Source organism: Betta splendens, chromosome 13 (assembly GCF_900634795.4).
Source record: "Betta splendens chromosome 13, fBetSpl5.4, whole genome shotgun sequence".
Taxonomy (NCBI): domain Eukaryota; kingdom Metazoa; phylum Chordata; class Actinopteri; order Anabantiformes; family Osphronemidae; genus Betta; species Betta splendens.
The window spans coordinates 5,160,688-5,180,419 of NC_040893.2; the positions used below are offsets into that span (position 1 = coordinate 5,160,688).

At 41.9% G+C, this 19,732-nt stretch overlaps 2 protein-coding genes across 2 annotated transcripts; one reads left to right on the top strand and one right to left on the bottom strand.

The window, feature by feature from the left end:
- Positions 1–261: 261 nt before the first annotated feature.
- On the bottom strand, positions 262–8,077 carry tsr1 (TSR1 ribosome maturation factor). The gene is made up of 16 exons (XM_029170618.3): positions 7,936–8,077; positions 6,586–6,744; positions 5,920–6,023; positions 5,601–5,829; positions 4,759–4,893; positions 4,220–4,668; positions 3,970–4,117; positions 3,430–3,611; positions 2,031–2,248; positions 1,759–1,918; positions 1,573–1,683; positions 1,362–1,494; positions 1,094–1,210; positions 796–936; positions 615–689; positions 262–529 (listed from the first exon to the last, which is right to left on the bottom strand). Exons 2-16 carry the CDS (start codon positions 6,710–6,712, stop codon positions 351–353), a joined length of 2,508 nt encoding a protein of 835 aa, XP_029026451.1. The 5' UTR covers positions 6,713–6,744; positions 7,936–8,077; the 3' UTR covers positions 262–350.
- Positions 7,994–18,558, top strand: taok1a (TAO kinase 1a). The gene is made up of 20 exons (XM_029170617.3): positions 7,994–8,134; positions 10,463–10,717; positions 11,727–11,798; positions 11,886–11,987; positions 12,089–12,134; positions 12,234–12,330; positions 12,441–12,554; positions 12,670–12,761; positions 12,946–13,039; positions 13,130–13,211; positions 13,307–13,474; positions 13,582–13,782; positions 13,895–14,023; positions 14,305–14,541; positions 14,647–14,775; positions 14,874–15,077; positions 15,194–15,433; positions 15,779–15,991; positions 16,102–16,284; positions 16,405–18,558. The coding sequence occupies exons 2-20, from the start codon at positions 10,586–10,588 to the stop codon at positions 16,945–16,947; spliced, it is 3,078 nt and encodes a 1,025-aa protein (XP_029026450.1). The 5' UTR covers positions 7,994–8,134; positions 10,463–10,585; the 3' UTR covers positions 16,948–18,558.
- The last annotated feature ends 1,174 nt before the right edge of the window (positions 18,559–19,732 follow it).

Genomic DNA, 19,732 nt, shown 5'->3' on the forward strand with positions numbered 1-19,732 from the left:
CTGCATGACATCAAAGCGTTGCCAGTGAAACATGACTGGAATAAAAACTATTTCTGCCCGTTGTTGTGGTAACAGCTCGATATTTGTGTAATCATAAAATACTCTGCATTTATTTCTTCAGCGGTAGTCACTTAAATATTTTTGACCCATTTCAAAGAAGGTGAGAGTTGCTCATGAGGAAGCTGGATGAACGCTAATTCACTACTGCCATCTAGTGGAAGAAAATGTGAACAATGAACAAGAATGAAACCAGAGAAAGGCCATGTTCAACCTAAGTGGTTTTAATCAATAGACAATCTTTTTCAAAATGTCATACGACCCCAATTGCTGTCAAAACTGTGTCCGTCGTGCTATTCCATGTCTGAGTCATCCAGTTCCACAGCACTTTCCCTCTTGAACCAGGGAAGAGATCGAGGCACAAAAGGGTCGTATGTCCAGCGAGGATACACTCTCTTGTACAGATTCATCAGCACAGTGTCTTGGGAGCGCAGCTGATTATCAAACAGACACTTCATGTGACCGTGTGTTCCTGAAATACGTAGAGAAAAACGAGTACGATGGTCAGAGAAGAAAACAGACAGCTGTCTAAGGGATGTGTCGTTTCTCTGCCTCACCTAAAGCCTCTTTGATGTGGCCTCTCCGACCCCACTTTGTTCGCAGCTCCACTGGCTTGAACCACATGATGTCTTCTGTATCCAAAACAAAAACAACAATAATAAACCATGAAGTAGGGAAATCAACCATTATGCAATATTTACTAGTCAGAGCAACAAAATCGTGGGAACGTCCTCTGACCTCTGTTAAAGAACATGTAACGGACAACAGCAGAGCGACGGTTGATCTTGAACGGGTGTCCGCTCAGCACAATCCTCTTCAGCACAACGCGCTGAGGGTCACAACTGAGCAGACTGCCTGTGGCCACTAGGTCCTGGACACCTAGAATATCAAATATCACAACAGGATTAGTCTGAGTGGATAATTAAATAGAAGAGACAGAAAGCAGAACGAATGGTTGAGAGCTTAGCCTTAAACCAGTCCGATCAATGATGAAATGTAGTTATATTCCAAGCCTAAAATAGAGTTTTCATCTCACCATCATCCCTGTGTTTGAAGAGCAGGACTCCTGCAGGGGAGAAGGTGATGGGGGCATACACTGACACCACAGCAGGGGAATCTGGCCTGAGGAAGCGCTCCATCTTATGCTTGTCAGCTAAAGAAGAGCAGAGCCTAATTTAACACTGCATAATTCATCTGCTTTACTCCATATCGAGCAGCTAAATCTATTCCTGTGTGGTTGTATTTTTGAAAACAAGCAAGCAAGCAGCACAACGACACGTGGCCTTGTTTAGCAAGTGTTGTACCTGAAGTGTGCTGGGAGAAGATGGGAGATGCTCTGAACCTTCGAAACCCACAGTGGAACACGAGTTCCTCTTTGGATTTGATCGGCTCTGTGTTGCTGGGGTGTCTCCTCACTAAGAGGTGCATCACTGACATCTGTGCACAGGGGCAAAAATATGACACCACAAGAGCTGGAAGCAGGGATCAAATCACACACACAACCACAGCTCATACCTTTTGCTCATGGGGCAAGAGGGACACCAGCACCAGAGGTCGGCCTGACTGGACGCTCTCCATCACAGAAAAAGGTACGTCACTCATGTGCAGTGTAACGTACCAGCCCACCTGGTGGAAATAAACAGTCAGTAAAAGCCCAAATGTAGGATTTAAGCCCAAGTAAAAACCTAGCGCTGCTCTCACCATGGCTCCCTCTTCCTCAGCTGCAGCCTCAGCCAGCACACGGTGGCGTGTGCGCTCGTAGCTCTGGAACTGGAAGATGCGCGAGTAGTTGAGAGGTAAGTTCTCCATGGGGTCCCAGGGTGAGGAGCGGAAACTTTTTAAACCTCTGTAGCGCTGGAACCTGGGGAGGCGAGACAGCAATCAACCAAAAAGTCGGTGTATACAAAAAAAACATGCCTTTTATATACCTATATTAACCTTTGGCGTATATGTATAAAAGCAGCAGCACTGACCTGATTCTAGCTGGTGTGTTGAGGGGCGTGTCCACCTCGTCTGGGAACATCTCATTGGCTCGAGCTTCACGGTAGAGTCTTAGGCCTTCTTCTTCTGCAGCCTCATCCATGTGCTCATCGTAACGCTGCTCTTCTCCACCTCGCTCAGCGGAGCACACCTCTTCCTCCTCTTCCTCCTCTTCCTCCTCTGCTTCTGAAGAACAGCTTGAGTCAAGAGCCTGAGCAAAATAAATTCAATTTCTCATATTACAACACAATCTGATTTACGGGTAATACTTTTTTATATCACAATGACCAGATGCACACGTTGAAAACAAAACAAACAAGAGCAGCCGAAGAGATTCCAAGAATACTGCAATTGTATCATAGCCAAACATGAACAAGAATGATGAAGCAGATGCCAATAAAACACATGGGGAACGCAGGTTTGCATACATTTAAAATGTGTGCAGTTTCCAGAGTGTCTACCAACAACTGCCTCCAGACATCCAGCCATGCCAAGACATGCTCCGCTGACTGGCAATTACAGGAGGAGCCAGACACGAGGGGAAGAGACCCAGCATGAGGTTGATTCACAACCTTTCCGACATCCCCGCTGCAATCATAATAATCACTATCATTTGAAGTGCCCCTTTCCCCATTGTTACCCTCTGCCAAATATATATTCCTGTGCGTTAAACTAGACATCAAACACCTGCTAGTAACAATTACGAATCGGGGCGCACACGTTGCATAAGGAGAGTTTCCCCGACTCCTTTTCAAGCAGCGCTGGAAATAAATAAATGGTCGACCCCTCCCTTCGGCCAGACAGGAAATTCAGTTCACAGCACAGGAAGACAGGAGGCTTCTCTCAGGACCACCGCTCCAAACACTATTGTTGTTGTGAGCAGCCTGGCATTAGAGGCCCGAGGCAGACACTGAGAAAACAAACAGTGCCTCTGGACGGAGAGGTGCACTGACCGTGGGTCACGTATGCACTGCTTCGGGACCGGAACCACTGACACTCAGCCTTTATAGCTTCTCCGCACATTTCTGCCCTCAACATCCTCCTGTGAGATCACAGACACTGTAGCCATGTTGTTGCCATGACAGCCGCAAACAGCTGAACAAACTAACCCTGACCCCTGTGTTCATGCGGAACTCCTGCTCGAACTATTAAGTGATGAGTTAAGGGCAAACCAAACTGAATGACTATTACTAGTGGTAATGTATAATTTAAAATGTATGCTATTTTTTCTTAAACTTACCTTTTGAAGACATTGAATAAAAAACTTTAAATATCTCCACACTTGCCACCTAGTGTCACAAATCTGTGTGTTGACACACCCATCTTACAGTACTGTGCTACTGTGACTTAGAGATCTAGGCTGTCGTCAATAAAAACACTTTAAACATGTACCTGAGAGTTATTCTCATCATCCTCTCCATCCATGGCATCGTCCAGCATGCCATCGTCATCATCCTCGCTACTTTCTTCATCCATCTCTCCGTTCTCGTCTTCATCATCATCCACAATCCACGTCGCTTGGTAATCTGATGTTCCTTTTGGGACCTTCATGACACGCTTATTCTTTCTGGCCTCTGAACAGAAACATCAGAGAAACAATTTAAACTTCTGTTTCAGCAAGACTGATGTCTTGGTATATAGCCAGATGAATAATAAACATGTTTGCGCGCACACACATAATGACATAATGTCTTCCCTCAGTCTAACCATCACAAGTAAAGGCTGACATCTAACCTTTGCTCTAAACCGAACCAAAATTCAATTCTAACCTCAGCCCCAAAATCACAACTTAACCCTCAAACAAGCCTTTAAAGAAGTACATACGTGTATGTGTCTAGTACATCTCCACTTTTTACCAAAGTTCTCAGGTGCACCGATCTCAACTATAGGACACTCTCAGTAGGCTACTATGTGCTAACGCTCTTTCTGCACCTTCAGCTTCCAGCAGCTCTGTTTCAGTTGGCCAAGTCTGTTCTCCATCCATGGGATCCACCTCTGCCTCTGTCTGCAGGCTCTCCCTGGTTGAGGGGTCTGATTTCATCAGTACGCGCACCGGAGCATTGTCATTTTCCCCTCCATCCTGTGTGAAACCAACAGGTTGTTAAACTCACAGCACAAAAACAGTTGTCAGATACTTAATCAGTAAATCAAATGCTGAGTGACTGAGTCAAAAATCACGCACCGTCATGTCAACGTCTTTGCCAGGCTTTGCTGATCTGTGTGTTGTTAAGTTGAGGGGAAGAGGATCTGGTGGAGCATCAATCTGAATGACTTGAAAGTCTCCATGTCCACTGATGTGCACCAGTCTGTCTGCCCTTAGAGAATGGCCTCGAACATACCCAGAGACACAGAGTGTGCCTAGGCCAGTCGGTCCACCTCCTGTCCCCTCAGCGAGACCGTTGGGCACAAACGTGACGTGCTGGGCCAATAGATGGGAACGCCTAGAACGGTAACCAAGCTTTCTCTGTCTCTGCGTACCCAGGTGTCTGAGAAGCAGAGTGGCATCCTGCTCCGTATCCAGAGGGAAAAGGCGGGCATCAGGGAAACGGGCATCTATGATCTTTGACAGAGCTCTCCTGGAGTCAACCCTTTTCTTTACAGGAAGATCAGTGACGCCCTGACACACCAAGGCTACATGAGGAGAAACACATGGGCTCAGAATGTTTGATTAAAAAAAAGCAAATCAATGATTAAAAGCTTGACCAAGATGTTTATAATCACCGTGACTGGGAAGACCTTGGGCAAAGAGACAGGAGAGACAGTATTCTCCATAGCTGTCCCAACCCTCAGTGGAATCCACTGCAAATACAATGCTATCTGCAATTTTTGCCACATCCAGCAGGGCGTGTATGTCAGCTGTTCAAAGAGGTAAGACAGGGTTCAGCACAAACACAGTGCATGTAACACAGTGAAATCCATGAATGTCTATGAGAATTGTTAGCTCTCAAATAATGTCAACCACTGACAGACTGGGTGGAAAACATCTGTTAACTTTAGCTACCTCCACAACTGTTCTATAGGATGTATCTGGGATTTGGTTGAGATGCCCAAGGACAATTTCAGAGTCATTGTCGACCTTCATCAATCAAACCAATATCCTTACAGCTTTTTGTAAGGGTGGCCAGGGTACTCAATCCTAGTTATTCTTGGGTGTTGTCTACAACATCCTGTGGTAGGATGCTGGAACCCAAAGAAAACCAACAGATGCGGAGAGAATCCAAAAATCCCACACAGAAAGACAGCCTGCGAACAGTTGTTTAGGTGCTTCAAGTAAGCAAACTGTTTCTACAATCTAACATATGACAAGAATCTCAGTTACCGTCAGGGACATTGCTGATGTAATAGAGTACCAGCACCGTGATTCACTGCAGAGATGGCGTCAGTATGTGATAAACCCTATTGGACATGTCCCTCATTGCTCCGTTACTCAGTTCACTAGAGTTTAGTTCAACTTCCCAATGCTAAACCCACCAATTGGTAATTTAATTAGGTGTATTACTTTGGAACTATACTCAACAATTAATTTGATTCATTACATATTAGTTGAGTTGTTTGAATATTACCTGTGTTCTGGCTTAGAAATGTAAACCTTTGTTTGAAACGAGGCAGGATTAGACCAAAACTGTCAGTGACGCCACTGATGCACTGCTCCTGATGTACGACGCCCCCGGCATCCTCTCCGCGCAGCAGCTTGGTAACAGCACCAGCATCAGCTGCAGCATGGAGCGAAACCACAGCAACTAAATGTGGAGGACCATCCCTGGATCCTAGACGTCGCTTCTCTGTCAGGACCTGAAACGACACCAGCCTTTAAAGCTCTGCAGCTTTTAAGTTAAGTTAAAAATTCAAGAAAGAGTAGAGAGTAAAAATTCAAAACGTTACCATGGCTTTCTTATTCTTGCGTAACTGGTTGGCTTTGTGCCTTCTGTCCATCTTCCTTTGCTCCTTCCTCTGTTTTTTGGTTAGCGCCATCACAGACACTCTCCCTGTTCAACACGATGACAGGTTGTCCAAAGTCATAAGCAAAGTGGTCAATTTATGTGTAGGAGTATATGTCCAAATGCCGATTTAGATGCTTTACTAGGAACCTCAAAATAACTTTCAAAAGAATGTCTCCATAAAAATATTCAATATGATAATAATTTTCTGCCATGTGTACATTATTATTATTTGCAATAATAATTTATTAGTAATACATTATTTATTATTACATTATGCATAGTATGATTTACATGACAGTTTAGTTTACCAGTGTTTTATAATTATGCCCTAGCAGGACAAATCCCCTCATTGGTGATTAATAGGTGCTGTCTAATACACTAAAGGTCATATATCAGTAAGAGTTCATTATCAATTCAATATTCCTTTAAGACCTTTCATTGATAAGAGTTTAAATGTACCCCAGCGTTTACTGAACCGATTCCACATCTTAACTGTCTGATTAAAAAGTAAACACGTGTCTTGGCAGAGCTGATACCACAGCCAGGAGCTAGCGCAACGCAGCTGTTACAGCTGTTAAGAAACGCTTTATAAGCAGAACCTACGTACCTTTGTTAAGTCTCTCAATTTCACCTTTCGTCCGGTGCTTGCCATGCTTGTGTCCTTTATTCTTCTGTTTGTATATACCGGGTCTGTGGCCCTGTTGTTTTTCCTCGTTCGCAGCCATTTTCACCATGTGGAAAAATCTGCCGGACAACTTCCGGTATCCTACCAACGTCACAGAGGCGTGTCTTTACCAGTTCTTCAAAATAAAAGCCCTAGCCAGTCTGCACTAGTATCTTTGTATTTGACCGTTTTTTGTGAATATGTCGACATGACTTAAAGCCGGTTTAGCTATTATAATGGATTACAAATCGAATTAAAGGCATCAGATCAAAGATAAATACAAACAAAACAAATTCATTCAAAACACATTATTAAACACACTATTTTTCCAGGATGAGCATGGTGTCTGTGTTCGCACTTCTCCAGCTTCCTCACACAGTCAGGCTTTTAGGAGAGATTTGCAGTCTGTTTTTTGGTAAAACTGGTAAAACAGAGCAGGGGCCAAAGGGTGCATCCTTGAATTGGCTTCTGAACAAGAATCCCCAGGGCAAAGCGCATAAAACGCTCATTCACTGGTGCTGCTCAGCTGCCAGCAGAACACCTGAGTATGTACTGGTTTATTGTTATTCATCATCCCATGAGTGTGTGAGTGTGTTTTTGAATTGTGCTCTAATATAGGGCAGGATCACATGACAAAGAAATGTGCTTGTGGGCATTCTTTGCCTAGACCACTAGGCTTTTGATATCTTGCTCATTCACTACAGATAATACACTTTTTTATTTTGTAAATATTTTCATTATTACAAAATCCTATGATACCTTCACATAGTATAGGATACAAGCGTATTATCAGTATGATGAGCTTGAGCAACATTTTTAAAGAAACAATTTTGTTTAATGGAAATATAATCTCAATTGTGCAGTGTTCTTTTTATATCTATACTCGTCTTCTTCCATCTTGTCCATTTCTGGCATTAAATATAAACAGAATATGTCTTTAAGAGCAAAATTGCTTACATAAAACCTGACAGGGAAACAAAACAAAATCCTAATATAAACTAAAAAAAAATGTCAATTTTTAGAAAATGAAATGCAACTGGGATGATTGTGCATAATTTGTATTTTTATCAGTGTTTTATCCTGCTCGTTCTCAAGTTTTGTAACTTGGCAAACACGGGATTTTCTTCAGTTATAGTGCTAGAAAGTGTTGATTATGACCCAGAGTCTCCGCCTCCGCGTGTTTTTGGGTCAGAGAGAGTTTAGCGCAACAGGCAGGGCGGAACTGCTGCGTGCAGCATGTCGAAGGAGCGGGGATAAGCCAGGCCCGTAGCTCAACAACCACCCAGTGCTCACCATGCGAGTGTGACAGGTTCGGCCTCCACTTCCTTCACCGCGGCGCGGATATTTTCGTGGCGTGTTTCAGGTCGTTTGAACTTCCCTCACATTCTCCCCAACGCATTTCCACGAAGGGAGCTGGCGGCGGAGCGCTCGGCAGCCATCTTTGGACCTGGGAGTGGGATTCGACTGTTCTGGCACCCCAGTCACTTCAAGGGTGGGGATTTTAACCTATTCTAAACCACTTCTGTGTGTGTTGTAATTGACTGACAGCGTCGGGAAGCGCACGGATTTGCCGCACAGAGTCGCACGGCCGGGAGCGAAACGCGGAAAATAGTTTTCTGAACCCAAACTGTTTTGAATTACACGACATTCTCCAAAGCGCTGAAACCTGGCCTGTCAGAAGAGGGTGAGTTTGGGCTAACTGGCTAAGCTAACTTAGCAAACACCCCACAAGTTAGCCTGCTAGTTTGGCAATATATGGTACGTGACTCATAAAGTTTGTCGTCAGTGCACATCATGTGTGTAGTCATGCAGCTGCTTTCCGGGTAAACACGCTGTTAACGCTGCTTTTGTCGTTTGCGAGTGTGACACGTAACTTAGCTTAGCTTACGTGAAGTTTGATGTGTACAGTAGCTGGCGTTACGGTCACTCTTGGCTCTTTGGGAGCCTCTGGAGCCCCTTTCGAGTACGTTACACTTGTGAGTGCTCTTTACTTAACATCGCCGTGGCCTGACTCTGTTGTGTCACGGCTGCTGGGAAGTGACAACACTCATCAAATTGTATTTTTCCAGATCCACTTAGGTTGGAGCTGCAGGTACTGTAGGGATGGACTGTAGGTTAGGCTGAAGCGTCAGTTTATCCTGGATTTGACTTTGCTGTAAGGCAGGTATTGTTTGTTTTTACACTGGGTTAAAGAGTTCAGGGCTGAACACTTTTTGATGGCTGACAATATGCATAATATTGTGTTTTTTGTGTGTATATTGGAGTGGTAAGAAGTGATTTGACAGACCTACATTGCTGATAACTAATGGGTTGAACTGTAGATTGCTGCCATTTGAAGGCAGATGGGTTTTTGTAGAAGGATTAAGATTTATCCGGCTTTCTTTTACTGTAAAACAGACATTGCATGTCCAAAAGCACCACATTCCCGTAAAGAAATGCAGATAATTGCTAGGCTAAATGTTCACCAGGGCCCATTCCTACCTCTATATAGTTGTGTGAACAGGAAATGCTGAGAGACGCAGGGCGATGAGGGCTCGCGTTGAGAATTCCAGCTCTCCAGCTTTGTTGTCTCCCGTCCTGCCGCATTCTTGTGCACGGTGTATGTGTGTCAGTGTGAATGCAAGGATGTTTAAGGAAGGCCTGAGCGGTCATCAGTCACTTTATGCTCACGCGTCCACAGTTGCCAGCATGACATATGACAGCTAAGCTCATTCATGCGCGACAATCTAGCAAAGAACAATGGCAATAAAGAGGCACAGTCCCACATGGTAATGAGGCTTTATTTCAGAGCCGTGGCTGCATCTCTGTGAAATGGTGAGTTGTTCAGTGTCAACGTGAGACAAAAGACGTCTGCTTGAACTGGGGGCTGTTTCTCCCAGGCTGGGAAGGGAGTCTTGTGACTCTAGCGTCAGCTTTGCATCTGTTTGCAGCTGATCATCTGAGCTGCGTGGACCCAGTAAACTTTCCTCAGTGATCTTTTACAGTCGACATCTGTATTACAGCAGGAAGGCTGTATAACAGGCTATTTAACAGACTGAAAGTAATTAAAAGTTTCAGGCCTATTTTACATTATGTCCATTACTACACACGGATAGGTATGTAGTCAGACTAATTTAATGCATTTAACTAATGTTCATATTTGCATACAGTTCATATTTAACTGTTACATGCAGTTAAATGCACATTACCAACACAGTCAGGACTAGAAACACCTGCTTTGCTTTGTTTTGTTTTGTATTAAGCAAGATTGCCAAAATATTTCTAATGAATCTCACTGTAGACAATTGGGGAGCAGGTGTCTTGGTGGATTTAGAATTCCTGTGAACTGACCCTTTAACAAATTGGTATATGGACAATGTTTGGTATGTGTGTTTACCAGGCGCCTACAGGTTTAACAAGTACTGTGCTCCTGTCACTGGAATGCTTTGTTTCAGTTCAGTGAATCAGCTGATTGTTACCTGGATTTCATAGTAAGAACTGTATATTGGCAGTTGAGAGACAGCTTTGTCCTTCCTCACATCTGCCTCACTACAAAACCACCACTAAAGGTGTGAGAGGAGGTTGTCAGGACACAGCCCACTGATTCCCTCGCTGTGTTGCCGTTACTGTGGTAACAGTAGACTTATCTCTTGCTACACAATGATTTCCAACAGGCCGTTGCCTACATCTGTGCCTGACATCGTGGATCAGGTCAACTTCTCTCATGTTGATAATCTTTGCTGCCACTCGCAAAGAGTCAGGGGGTAGATGCTTAACATAGACTTACAACGTAACAAGCATTTTTACATTGTACTCTTTCTTCTTTTCCTTGTACCTTTAGCTCTGAACACATGAGACCACTGTCCTGCAGATGAGCTATCAGTGGGGGCATCCCAGTCGCTGTCGCAGACTCCCATAGTTGCTGCCGGCAGCGGCATTTGCCCCCCTCACCAAACTCCCCATTATGCCCAACAGCAGTCGGGCGGGGAGCCTGAAGGACCCCGAAATTGCTGAGCTCTTTTACAAGGAGGATCCAGAAAAGCTTTACACAGATCTGCGTGAGATCGGACATGGCAGCTTTGGTGCTGTATATTTTGTAAGTATTTTACACAATAAAGCTTTGGCATGAGTCTTTGATATTTTAACACATGCAGTCAGCCTGAAACTGCTGTGTTGACATATGGAGACACTCATAGGGGTCCAACAGAAAGGTATCAGGGTAGAAAAAGTCAAAGATGAGTTTGGTGTTATTCTATATATTCATTACTGTCAACAGTTTTTATGCCAGGAACATCAGTACTCCTTTGTCTCTCTGCCTGTATTTGGCTCCAAGCTTGACCTGCAGTTTTGCATAGTCTCCTAAAGATGACTAATCTATATTTCAAATAATTGGTAAATGGTGTTCTTACACAGCTATAGATTCAGTTGGTGTTATTTTCAGACACTGATGTGGTTTAGTGAGATTTTAGCCTGAGGGAAATGGAACTGTCCAGTGCAGATTTTGTGCAACATTAGAGTTTAGTGGCACAGAGGAACACGCCACTAATTGAGACGTTGTATATACTGTCAATACTTACTAGGGCGGCTTTCAAAGTATTTGATGACAATAAGATTTAGTAAATAAACAGACGTGTCCCTAAACCCTGGGTCACTTTGCAACCTGGCTTATTTATTTCAGTAGTCTTACTTTACCATTGTCAATAATATAGCATTGATATCACTTCAACAAACAACTTGAAAAAAATTTACCATGAAACCCTGACTTATAATATAAACATAAATTATTAATGAATTTCTGTTAATGAATTTCTGTATGTAAAGAGTAAATCTGGCTGATTGGCTTTGCAGTCTTGGTGTTATATTTTAGAATAGTTTTGAAATTCCTATAAGATCAAAACCTTGTTCTTGCTTTGCCAACCTAACAATATCACACACTAAATTATGTCAACAGTAAACTTATATGTAGTGGTTTTGTTTCAGTAGATTTAAAAATGTCATGTTTTGGTTACTTGGCAGTTTTTGTATTCAAATGTGATAATTGGCTACATTATCTATGTGATGTGGAAAATAACAGTTAAAGCACACTTATACAAATCTTTATTCAGGCACGGGATGTGCGGACAAATGAGGTGGTGGCCATTAAGAAGATGTCTTATAGTGGAAAGCAATCCAGTGAGGTATGAAAGTTTTAACCTTTATCGTAGGTTACAGGCAGTTGTCTCGTGAATGTTGTTTTACTTATGGTTATCTATGGTTTTACACAGAAATGGCAAGACATAATCAAAGAAGTGAAATTTCTGCAGAGAATACAGCATCCAAACAGCATAGAGTACAAAGGATGTTACCTGCGAGAGCACACTGCCTGGGTAAAGTTCTGTCTGTTTTAAAAATGATGAAATATAAATACTTAGTAAATGATAATGGGGGAAACTGAATTCAGAATAAACCTCTCTTTACTTTGTTGCAGCTGGTAATGGAGTATTGCCTGGGCTCTGCCTCAGATTTGTTAGAGGGTAAGTAACACTTTGAAATGATATAGTAGTACAGTAGTAGTACCCTTTTATCTATATACTCCTCCCTTTTTCTTGATTGTTGTTGGTTAACATCTCCAGTTCACAAGAAACCTCTACAAGAAATTGAGATAGCTGCAATTACCCATGGTGCTCTTCAGGGGTTGGCTTATCTTCACTCCCACAACATGATTCACCGGTGAGTGTGTCAAGCGTTGAGGAGCAGACTGAACACAAAGTGCTTTTGTTTTCTGGCGTTGAGTAGTTTTTCTGTGAAGCTGTAATCGTTCCTTGTTATGTCTTCAACAGAGACATAAAGGCAGGAAACGTCTTGCTGACAGAGCCAGGGCAGGTAAAACTAGCAGATTTTGGATCTGCCTCTATTGCCTGCCCTGCCAACTCTTTTGTTGGGACCCCTTATTGGTATGCTTTTAAAATGTATATTTACAGTATTAGAGCTGATGCTGAGAGCATTTTTGTATATTGTATTATAGATATATACCTAAATGGTTGTTCTACTTTCTGTTTGTTTTCTCAGGATGGCCCCAGAAGTAATTTTAGCTATGGATGAGGGTCAGTATGATGGAAAGGTGGACATTTGGTCTTTAGGAATAACATGCATTGAATTAGGTATGATCACTTTTTATATTGTCTGATTAACATATGACATAGACCTAATTAGACCTTTAATTTTGTGTTAATTTCCATTAGCACACATCTTTTATTCAATATATGTATATTAATGTTCCTTGAAACAATTAGCATTCCACTGAATATTGTTTCAATTTACTCATTTCATCACATGGTTTTGTAGCTGAGAGGAAGCCTCCATTATTCAACATGAATGCAATGAGTGCCTTATACCACATAGCACAGAATGAGAGCCCCACGCTACAGTCCAACAAATGGTGAGTTTAGAATCATGTAAGATCTGATCTGTTCTTTCTTAAACAGAGTCTAAATATTTGACTACAACCCTGTTCTTTTCTCAACTTCAGGACAGACTATTTTCGAAACTTTGTAGATTCTTGCCTTCAGAAACCTCCCCAGGATAGGCCCAACTCTGAGGAGTTATTAAAGGTAAAAATAAAAGCTGGTAGTTGCATTGTAAGGTTTATGGCTATATTCAGTTCAGAATTTTAATGCAACAGGTATCTTCTGTGTTCTTTCTCCAGCATGCATTTGTACAGCGCGTGCGACCAGAATCAGTTCTAATAGACCTGATAAACCGTACTAAGGATGCAGTGCGGGAGCTAGACAATCTACAGTATCGTAAAATGAAGAAGATCTTGTTTCAGGAAGCCCACAATGGCCCTTCAACTGAGGCACAAGATGAAGACGAGGTATGTGCTGTTAACCTACCTAGTTTAGGGAAGTTATATTCCATATGTCTGTCTAAGCTTAAATGATGTGGTTGTAACTTTCCTTCTGTCTAATGTGTTATTTTCAGGATCCAGAAAACAATGTGGGTAGGACAGGTACAGTGAACAGCGTAGGGAGCAACCAGTCCATTCCCAGCATGTCAATCAGTGCCAGCTCCCAGAGCAGCTCTGTCAACAGTTTGACAGATGCTGGTGATGATAAGAGTGAGGCGGACATGGAGGGTGACCACACAGTCATGTCCAACACCTCTGTCATACACCTCAAACCAGTAAGTTCAGCTTCTAGTCTGCATGGTTTGTTTGTTGTTTGTTTGTTTGTTTTTTTTTTTTGTAACTACATTACCATGACACCACCCCGCTGCATTTTTTTGCTGTTTTCAGGAGGAACAGACATATAATCCAGAGTCAGAACCTCACACCAGGCCAACTGATCCACAGTCACCGCCTGCACAAACGCCACGGCCAAGACGAGACCGCAAAGACTTTGCCACTATACGCACAGCTTCAGTGGTAATAACACAGTTCTAGTAAAGAGTGGCTGCAAGTTACATCATTGTTTTGTTTACCTATTTCAGTTTGCTTTGTTTCATATATAGGTATAAAGGTCAAAATTGTTTTGAATATTATTGTTGTCATTATTAAATGATTTTGACTTAATAGTAAATAGTATGTAATTATAAGCACACAATAATTAAGTAATTAAGTTAAGTAATAATTGGGTTTAAAGGCTCTTTCCACCCAGCTGGGATGTAAAGACAATCATTTTCTGTTTGTTTTTTTGTTTGTTTTAGCTGACTCGCCAAATTAAGGAGCATGAGCAGGATTCTGAGTTACGGGAGCAGATATTGGGCTACAAGCGCATGAGGCGGCAGCACCAGAAGCAGCTAATGGCTCTGGAGAACAAGCTAAAGGCTGAGATGGACGAACACAGACTACGCCTGGACAAGGAGCTGGAAAACCAGAGGAATAGCTTTGCCCAGGAGATGGAGAAACTGATCAAGAAACACCAGGCATCCATGGAAAAAGATGTATGTTGGCAAATTACCTTTGTCTTTAGATTCACCGTTATGATTTGTGGATCGACTATAATTTTTCATCAGTTGAGGTGGTAATTAATGCACTTTCTCCATCAGGCAAAAACATTTAGCAATGATGAAAAGAAGTTTCAACAACACATTCAGAGTCAGCAGAAAAAGGAGCTCAACAGCTTCCAAGAATCCCAAAAAAGGGAGTATAAACTTCGCAAAGAACAGCTGAAAGAGGTGGGGACAGTTATTTGCATATTCTAATGAAAACTTAATTGTGTACTTTACTTACTGTATTTTGAAGTCAGTTTTGAACCTGCAATCTTTTCACGTAGGAACTGAATGACAACCAATCAACACCCAAGAAAGAAAAGCAGGAGTGGTTGTCCAAGCAGAAGGAAAACTTCCAACACTACCAGGCAGAGGAGGAGGCTAATTTACAGCGCAGACAGAGACAATATCTGGAGCTGGAGTGCCGCAGGTTTAAACGGAGAATCTTGATTGCTCGCCACAATATTGAACAGGACCTAGTGCGAGAGGTCAGTGTTCTCTGCTTACTCGTGTTGCTGAGTCTCTGTTATCAGATGAGTCAATGAACAAAAATGGTTGTTTTGTTTCTTCTCGGTGTGACATTTTGATTTGTGTTGTATTTTAGGAGTTAAACAAGCGTCAGACCCAAAAGGACTTGGAACACGCCATGCTTCTCCGACATCATGAGTCAATGCAAGAGTTGGAGATCCGCCATCTCAATACCATCCAGAAGACGAGGAACGAGCTGATTCGCCTGCAACACCAGACAGAGCTCACCAATCAGCAGGAGTACAACAAGAGGAGGGAGAGGGAACTTCGACGCAAGCACGTTATGGAGGTTCGCCAGCAGCCCAAGAGCCTCAAGGTTTGAACAACTTCCCATTATAGATATCTTTGAGTGAGCTTAATATCACAAAGCGGGTCAACCTATCAACGTCATCATTAATAGTAGTGTTTTTGTTTTATTAAAACCTGGAATGTAATATACCCAAACACAGTGGCTTTTACGGTGGTTTTGACAAATATTATCATACACATTTTCTAAAAAAATTGAACTAATTTTGTACAGTCTGCTGCTCTAATAAACTAAAGGTTATTTTATTAATACTGAATAATGGAATAATCGAAAGAATACTTCATAACTAAAGGAGTCATTACTGTAAATATATATAATAAATATTGTTCATGTTATCTTCTCTCTACAAAATAGTCCAAAGAGTTACAGATCAAGAAGCAGTTCCAGGACACATGTAAGATTCAGACTAGACAGTACAAAGCACTGAGGAACCATCTGTTGGAGACCACACCAAAGTCTGAGCATAAGGCAGTCCTTAAACGGCTGAAGCAGGAGCAGCATCGCAAACTTGCCATCTTAGCCGAGCAGTACGACCACTCCATCAATGAGATGCTTTCAACACAAGCTGTGAGTTTGCAGACCATCAATTAGCATATTATTAGCATCCCACTCTTTACCAAGATAAATATTGATAACTTCTTTTTATGGTTTCTGGTCTTGGTTCTCTTTGATGATAGCTTCGTCTGGATGAGACTCAGGAGACACAGTGTCAAGCACTACGAATGCAGCTACAACAGGAACTGGAGCTTCTCAACGCCTACCAAAGCAAGATCAAGATGCAGACAGATGTTCAACACAACCGTGAGAAGAAAGAACTGGAGCAGAGCGTGTCATTTCGCAGAGCCCTTCTGGAACAGAAGGTTGCTCTCTCTAGATTTTTCTTATGAAAAGATTAAATTTGTTTGACAACATGAAGATTTACGTTTTAGAGATAGTTTACATTGTTTTCAGCTGCTGTTTTTTGTTATGAATTTCTTTAGATTGAGGAGGAGATGATGTCCTTGCAGAATGAACGTTCTGAAAGAATTCGAAGCCTGCTGGAACGTCAAGCCCGAGAAGTTGAGGCTTTCGATTCAGAGAGTTTGCGTCTGGGCTTCAGCAACATGGTGCTAGCAAACATCTCCCCAGAGGGCCTCAGCAATAGCTTTCCTGGTGCTCCAGGAAATTGGAGTCACCATCAACAGCACTATCCACCTGGGAGCTCCACACAAGGTTCACACTGGAGCAGTGGCAGCTCAGGTGCAGGGTCAGGCCACCAAGGCAGCGTTCACCAGTATCACTCCAGTCTGGGAGGGATGCCTATGCATCAGGGCTGGACCCAGGGCATGCAAGGAGGTGGAGGTCCCCAGTCTTGGAGCCACTCATCAGCTGCATCTCTGGTCTCTCGCAGTAGTGGAGGTGTACAGAACAGCCCCCAAGCAATGGGGAGGACATCCTCAGGAGGGCGCAATGAGCAGGTCATGAGCAGGAGTTCCAGCGTCACCTCTCAAATATCTAATGGGTCACACCTCTCCTACACATAGATCTTCTCCCAGCCATGGAGTCCAAGTTTAGACATGGACGTGTAATCCAGCAGTCCTGAACTCTGTTACTCCGTCTCTGCAACACTTCCCCTCACTTTGTCTTGTGTACAGCTGTGGATGTGTGATGAAATAAATATTGCTCAGGTCAAAAGGGCTGGAAGAAGAGGAGCCCGTCCTCACAGCAGTTTTGGACACACTTAAAGAGATCCTTAGTTACATAAGCAATGTCAGCGTCAGTACATTATACTCCAATTGTTTTAATTTACAGCTCTCTCCTATGGAATGTTTAGGATATATCTTGTTCTGTATGCAGCCATTGCTCTCATTTTGCACATAAAAACACAGTCTAAAGAGCTTTGACATGTGCAAACTATGTCCATGAGATGGTGGTTTCAAACAATCACATGTAAACTTTGTTTCATTTTCTCCCTTTTTTCACTACGCAACACTGACCGATTGGGATGGTGGTCATTAACGCAGCAGACCCAAGTAAGATTTCTTTTGTTTTGCTGTTGTGATACCAGCCTGCTGTAATGGTCATTGTGAGAAATTCAATGCCTCCTTTTTTTATTTAAGAAGCTTTTATTGCCAAATTAAACTTGTCTTAATTTTTTCAGTCAAAGATTACAACACTACTAGAGTGCCTTCTATCTATCCTTTATCGTAGAAATCAGCCTCAAATGTATATAGTTCAGATAGTTTTATGTCATCAGAGCCGGTTCATCGTCATTGTTGAGTTCAGTGTGTTTTAATGCCCGTTTTTAGTTGGAGTTCCAAAAGTTTTTCTTACATTATATTTACTTGTATGCTGTAAAGTTGAGGTGAGAAAAAGTTAACTATTTGTGCATATCAGTAATTATAATATAAGAAACTGGTACTTTTACAGAGAATGTCCTTGTATACATTCACAGGAGAGGTAGAAAATCTCATTTGCCTTCAAAAAGTATCATAGTATTGATCTATTAATTTTTATCAGTGCCTTTATAAAACTACTGCCTTTTTGAAAGCACTTTATGCAGATAGATGTGTGTAAAATGAAGCACCTAGTGGGGGAGTGTTTGTTGGTACTTCTGTTAAAGTGTCAAGCTAACCTGTGCTTTTTTTTTTTCTTTTTTTTTTTTTCTCCTTGTAAGAGCAATTTCCCAAGTACGAACAGGGCCTAGGTAACAAACATTGAGCGTGTGTGTTTGTGTGTGTGTGTGAATGAATTGTTCTCTTCTCTGCCTTTGTTGGTTTTCCTTTTTTTCCTTTGTGTCAATGCACAATTTTAAGGGACTATAAATTGAGATTTTGTTGCAGACATTTCAGGCGTGTTTTGGCTACAATTTCTATAAATCAAACCGAGTTGAGTGTTCATTATGAGCAAGTAGGACGCTTGTGTGATTGTTTTGACCATGACAGCAGGCTTGGCAATACTAAGAGAACTCACACTTAACATTATTGGGGCCAAGTTAGGTAACACAAACAAATCTAAAAAGGTGCCAAGTTATGAACGGTAACCGAATCAAGCAGATTCTAGCATGATGATTTATGCCGCATACATGTAAATGTCATTTGAGTCAACTCTCACTGTAAACATGGCCAAACCCAAAATAAACGTGTCAAAAAGCACTTAGGTATTTTTTTAATAATTCTTTTTAATTAACTCCTACTTCCTTTCCCTAATATGGAACAACATCCATAAATAGGAAATGTAGAAACGGTGATTTGAGAAGGCCTCGAAGAATAGATAGAAGATAATACATATGTACAGTATGCTCTCCTGAATCGCATAGCTGGAGTTAAATGTTCATGTGTATATTTTATTAAAATTGTTTTAAAACTAAAATCAAGACAAGAACATTTCTGAAACTAACTATTTAACTGACAGTGAAATTCTCCTCGTCTGAACATTGCTACTCCAAGTTCATTCTTGGTTTTATGTACAGACTAAATGCCTGTATGCATGTATTTGCTGTCATTGCCTTTAAATGCATTTATTTAATCACCATCTCTTGAGTACCAACACTGCTGAGTTTGCGCTTCCTCTCACAAGTTTGTCGCGACTGCACTCATGTGGTGGATGGCTCATTCTGTTATACTGTTACATGTCCCTGCCATGCTTGAGGACACAGAAATGCTGGGGTCTTTTTATTTTTTAAACAGGTGAGATTTCAAAATCCTGTGTTAATGTTGATATCGGACACGGAAAGACATGCATTATATCAAGTTACATATGGTTTGATCACAGAAGCCTTCAATTTTTATGCCAAGTTAGCGGTCCCAGTCTCTTTAATGCAATACATTACTATTCCTTTTCTGATTTATTAATATAATAGGAATATATATGTATATTATTGGCATCTCACCTTAAGTCAAAAGCCAAGGCCACAGGTTTGAATATTTGGCTGTTTAAACTTCACATACATGCCAATTTTACTTTGTAGGCACATGTGTGTTTGTTAATGTCAATGTTTTGTGAGAGTCCGGGTATTGTCTGTTAGAACCACCAACCTGGATTTTTCTTTTTTTTTTGTCAGCTTTTTTTGTTGTTTTTTTTAAACTAAACTTTCATGTCAACTGTTGTCCTACTCACTGAAAGCATTTGGAATAGTGAATGACAATCTGCAATGTAAAATGGTGATCCTTTCTACGGTCAGACACTGTGCCATACCTGAGTTGGCGAGCCCAGATACCACTGCATTAGCTCCCTGTGTAGATGTGTAGATTAGCAAACTGGTGGCATGAAATATATGAAATCTAAAAACAAGCCTGCCCTGTTCAAGTGCCTCAAGGTGTGAACCTT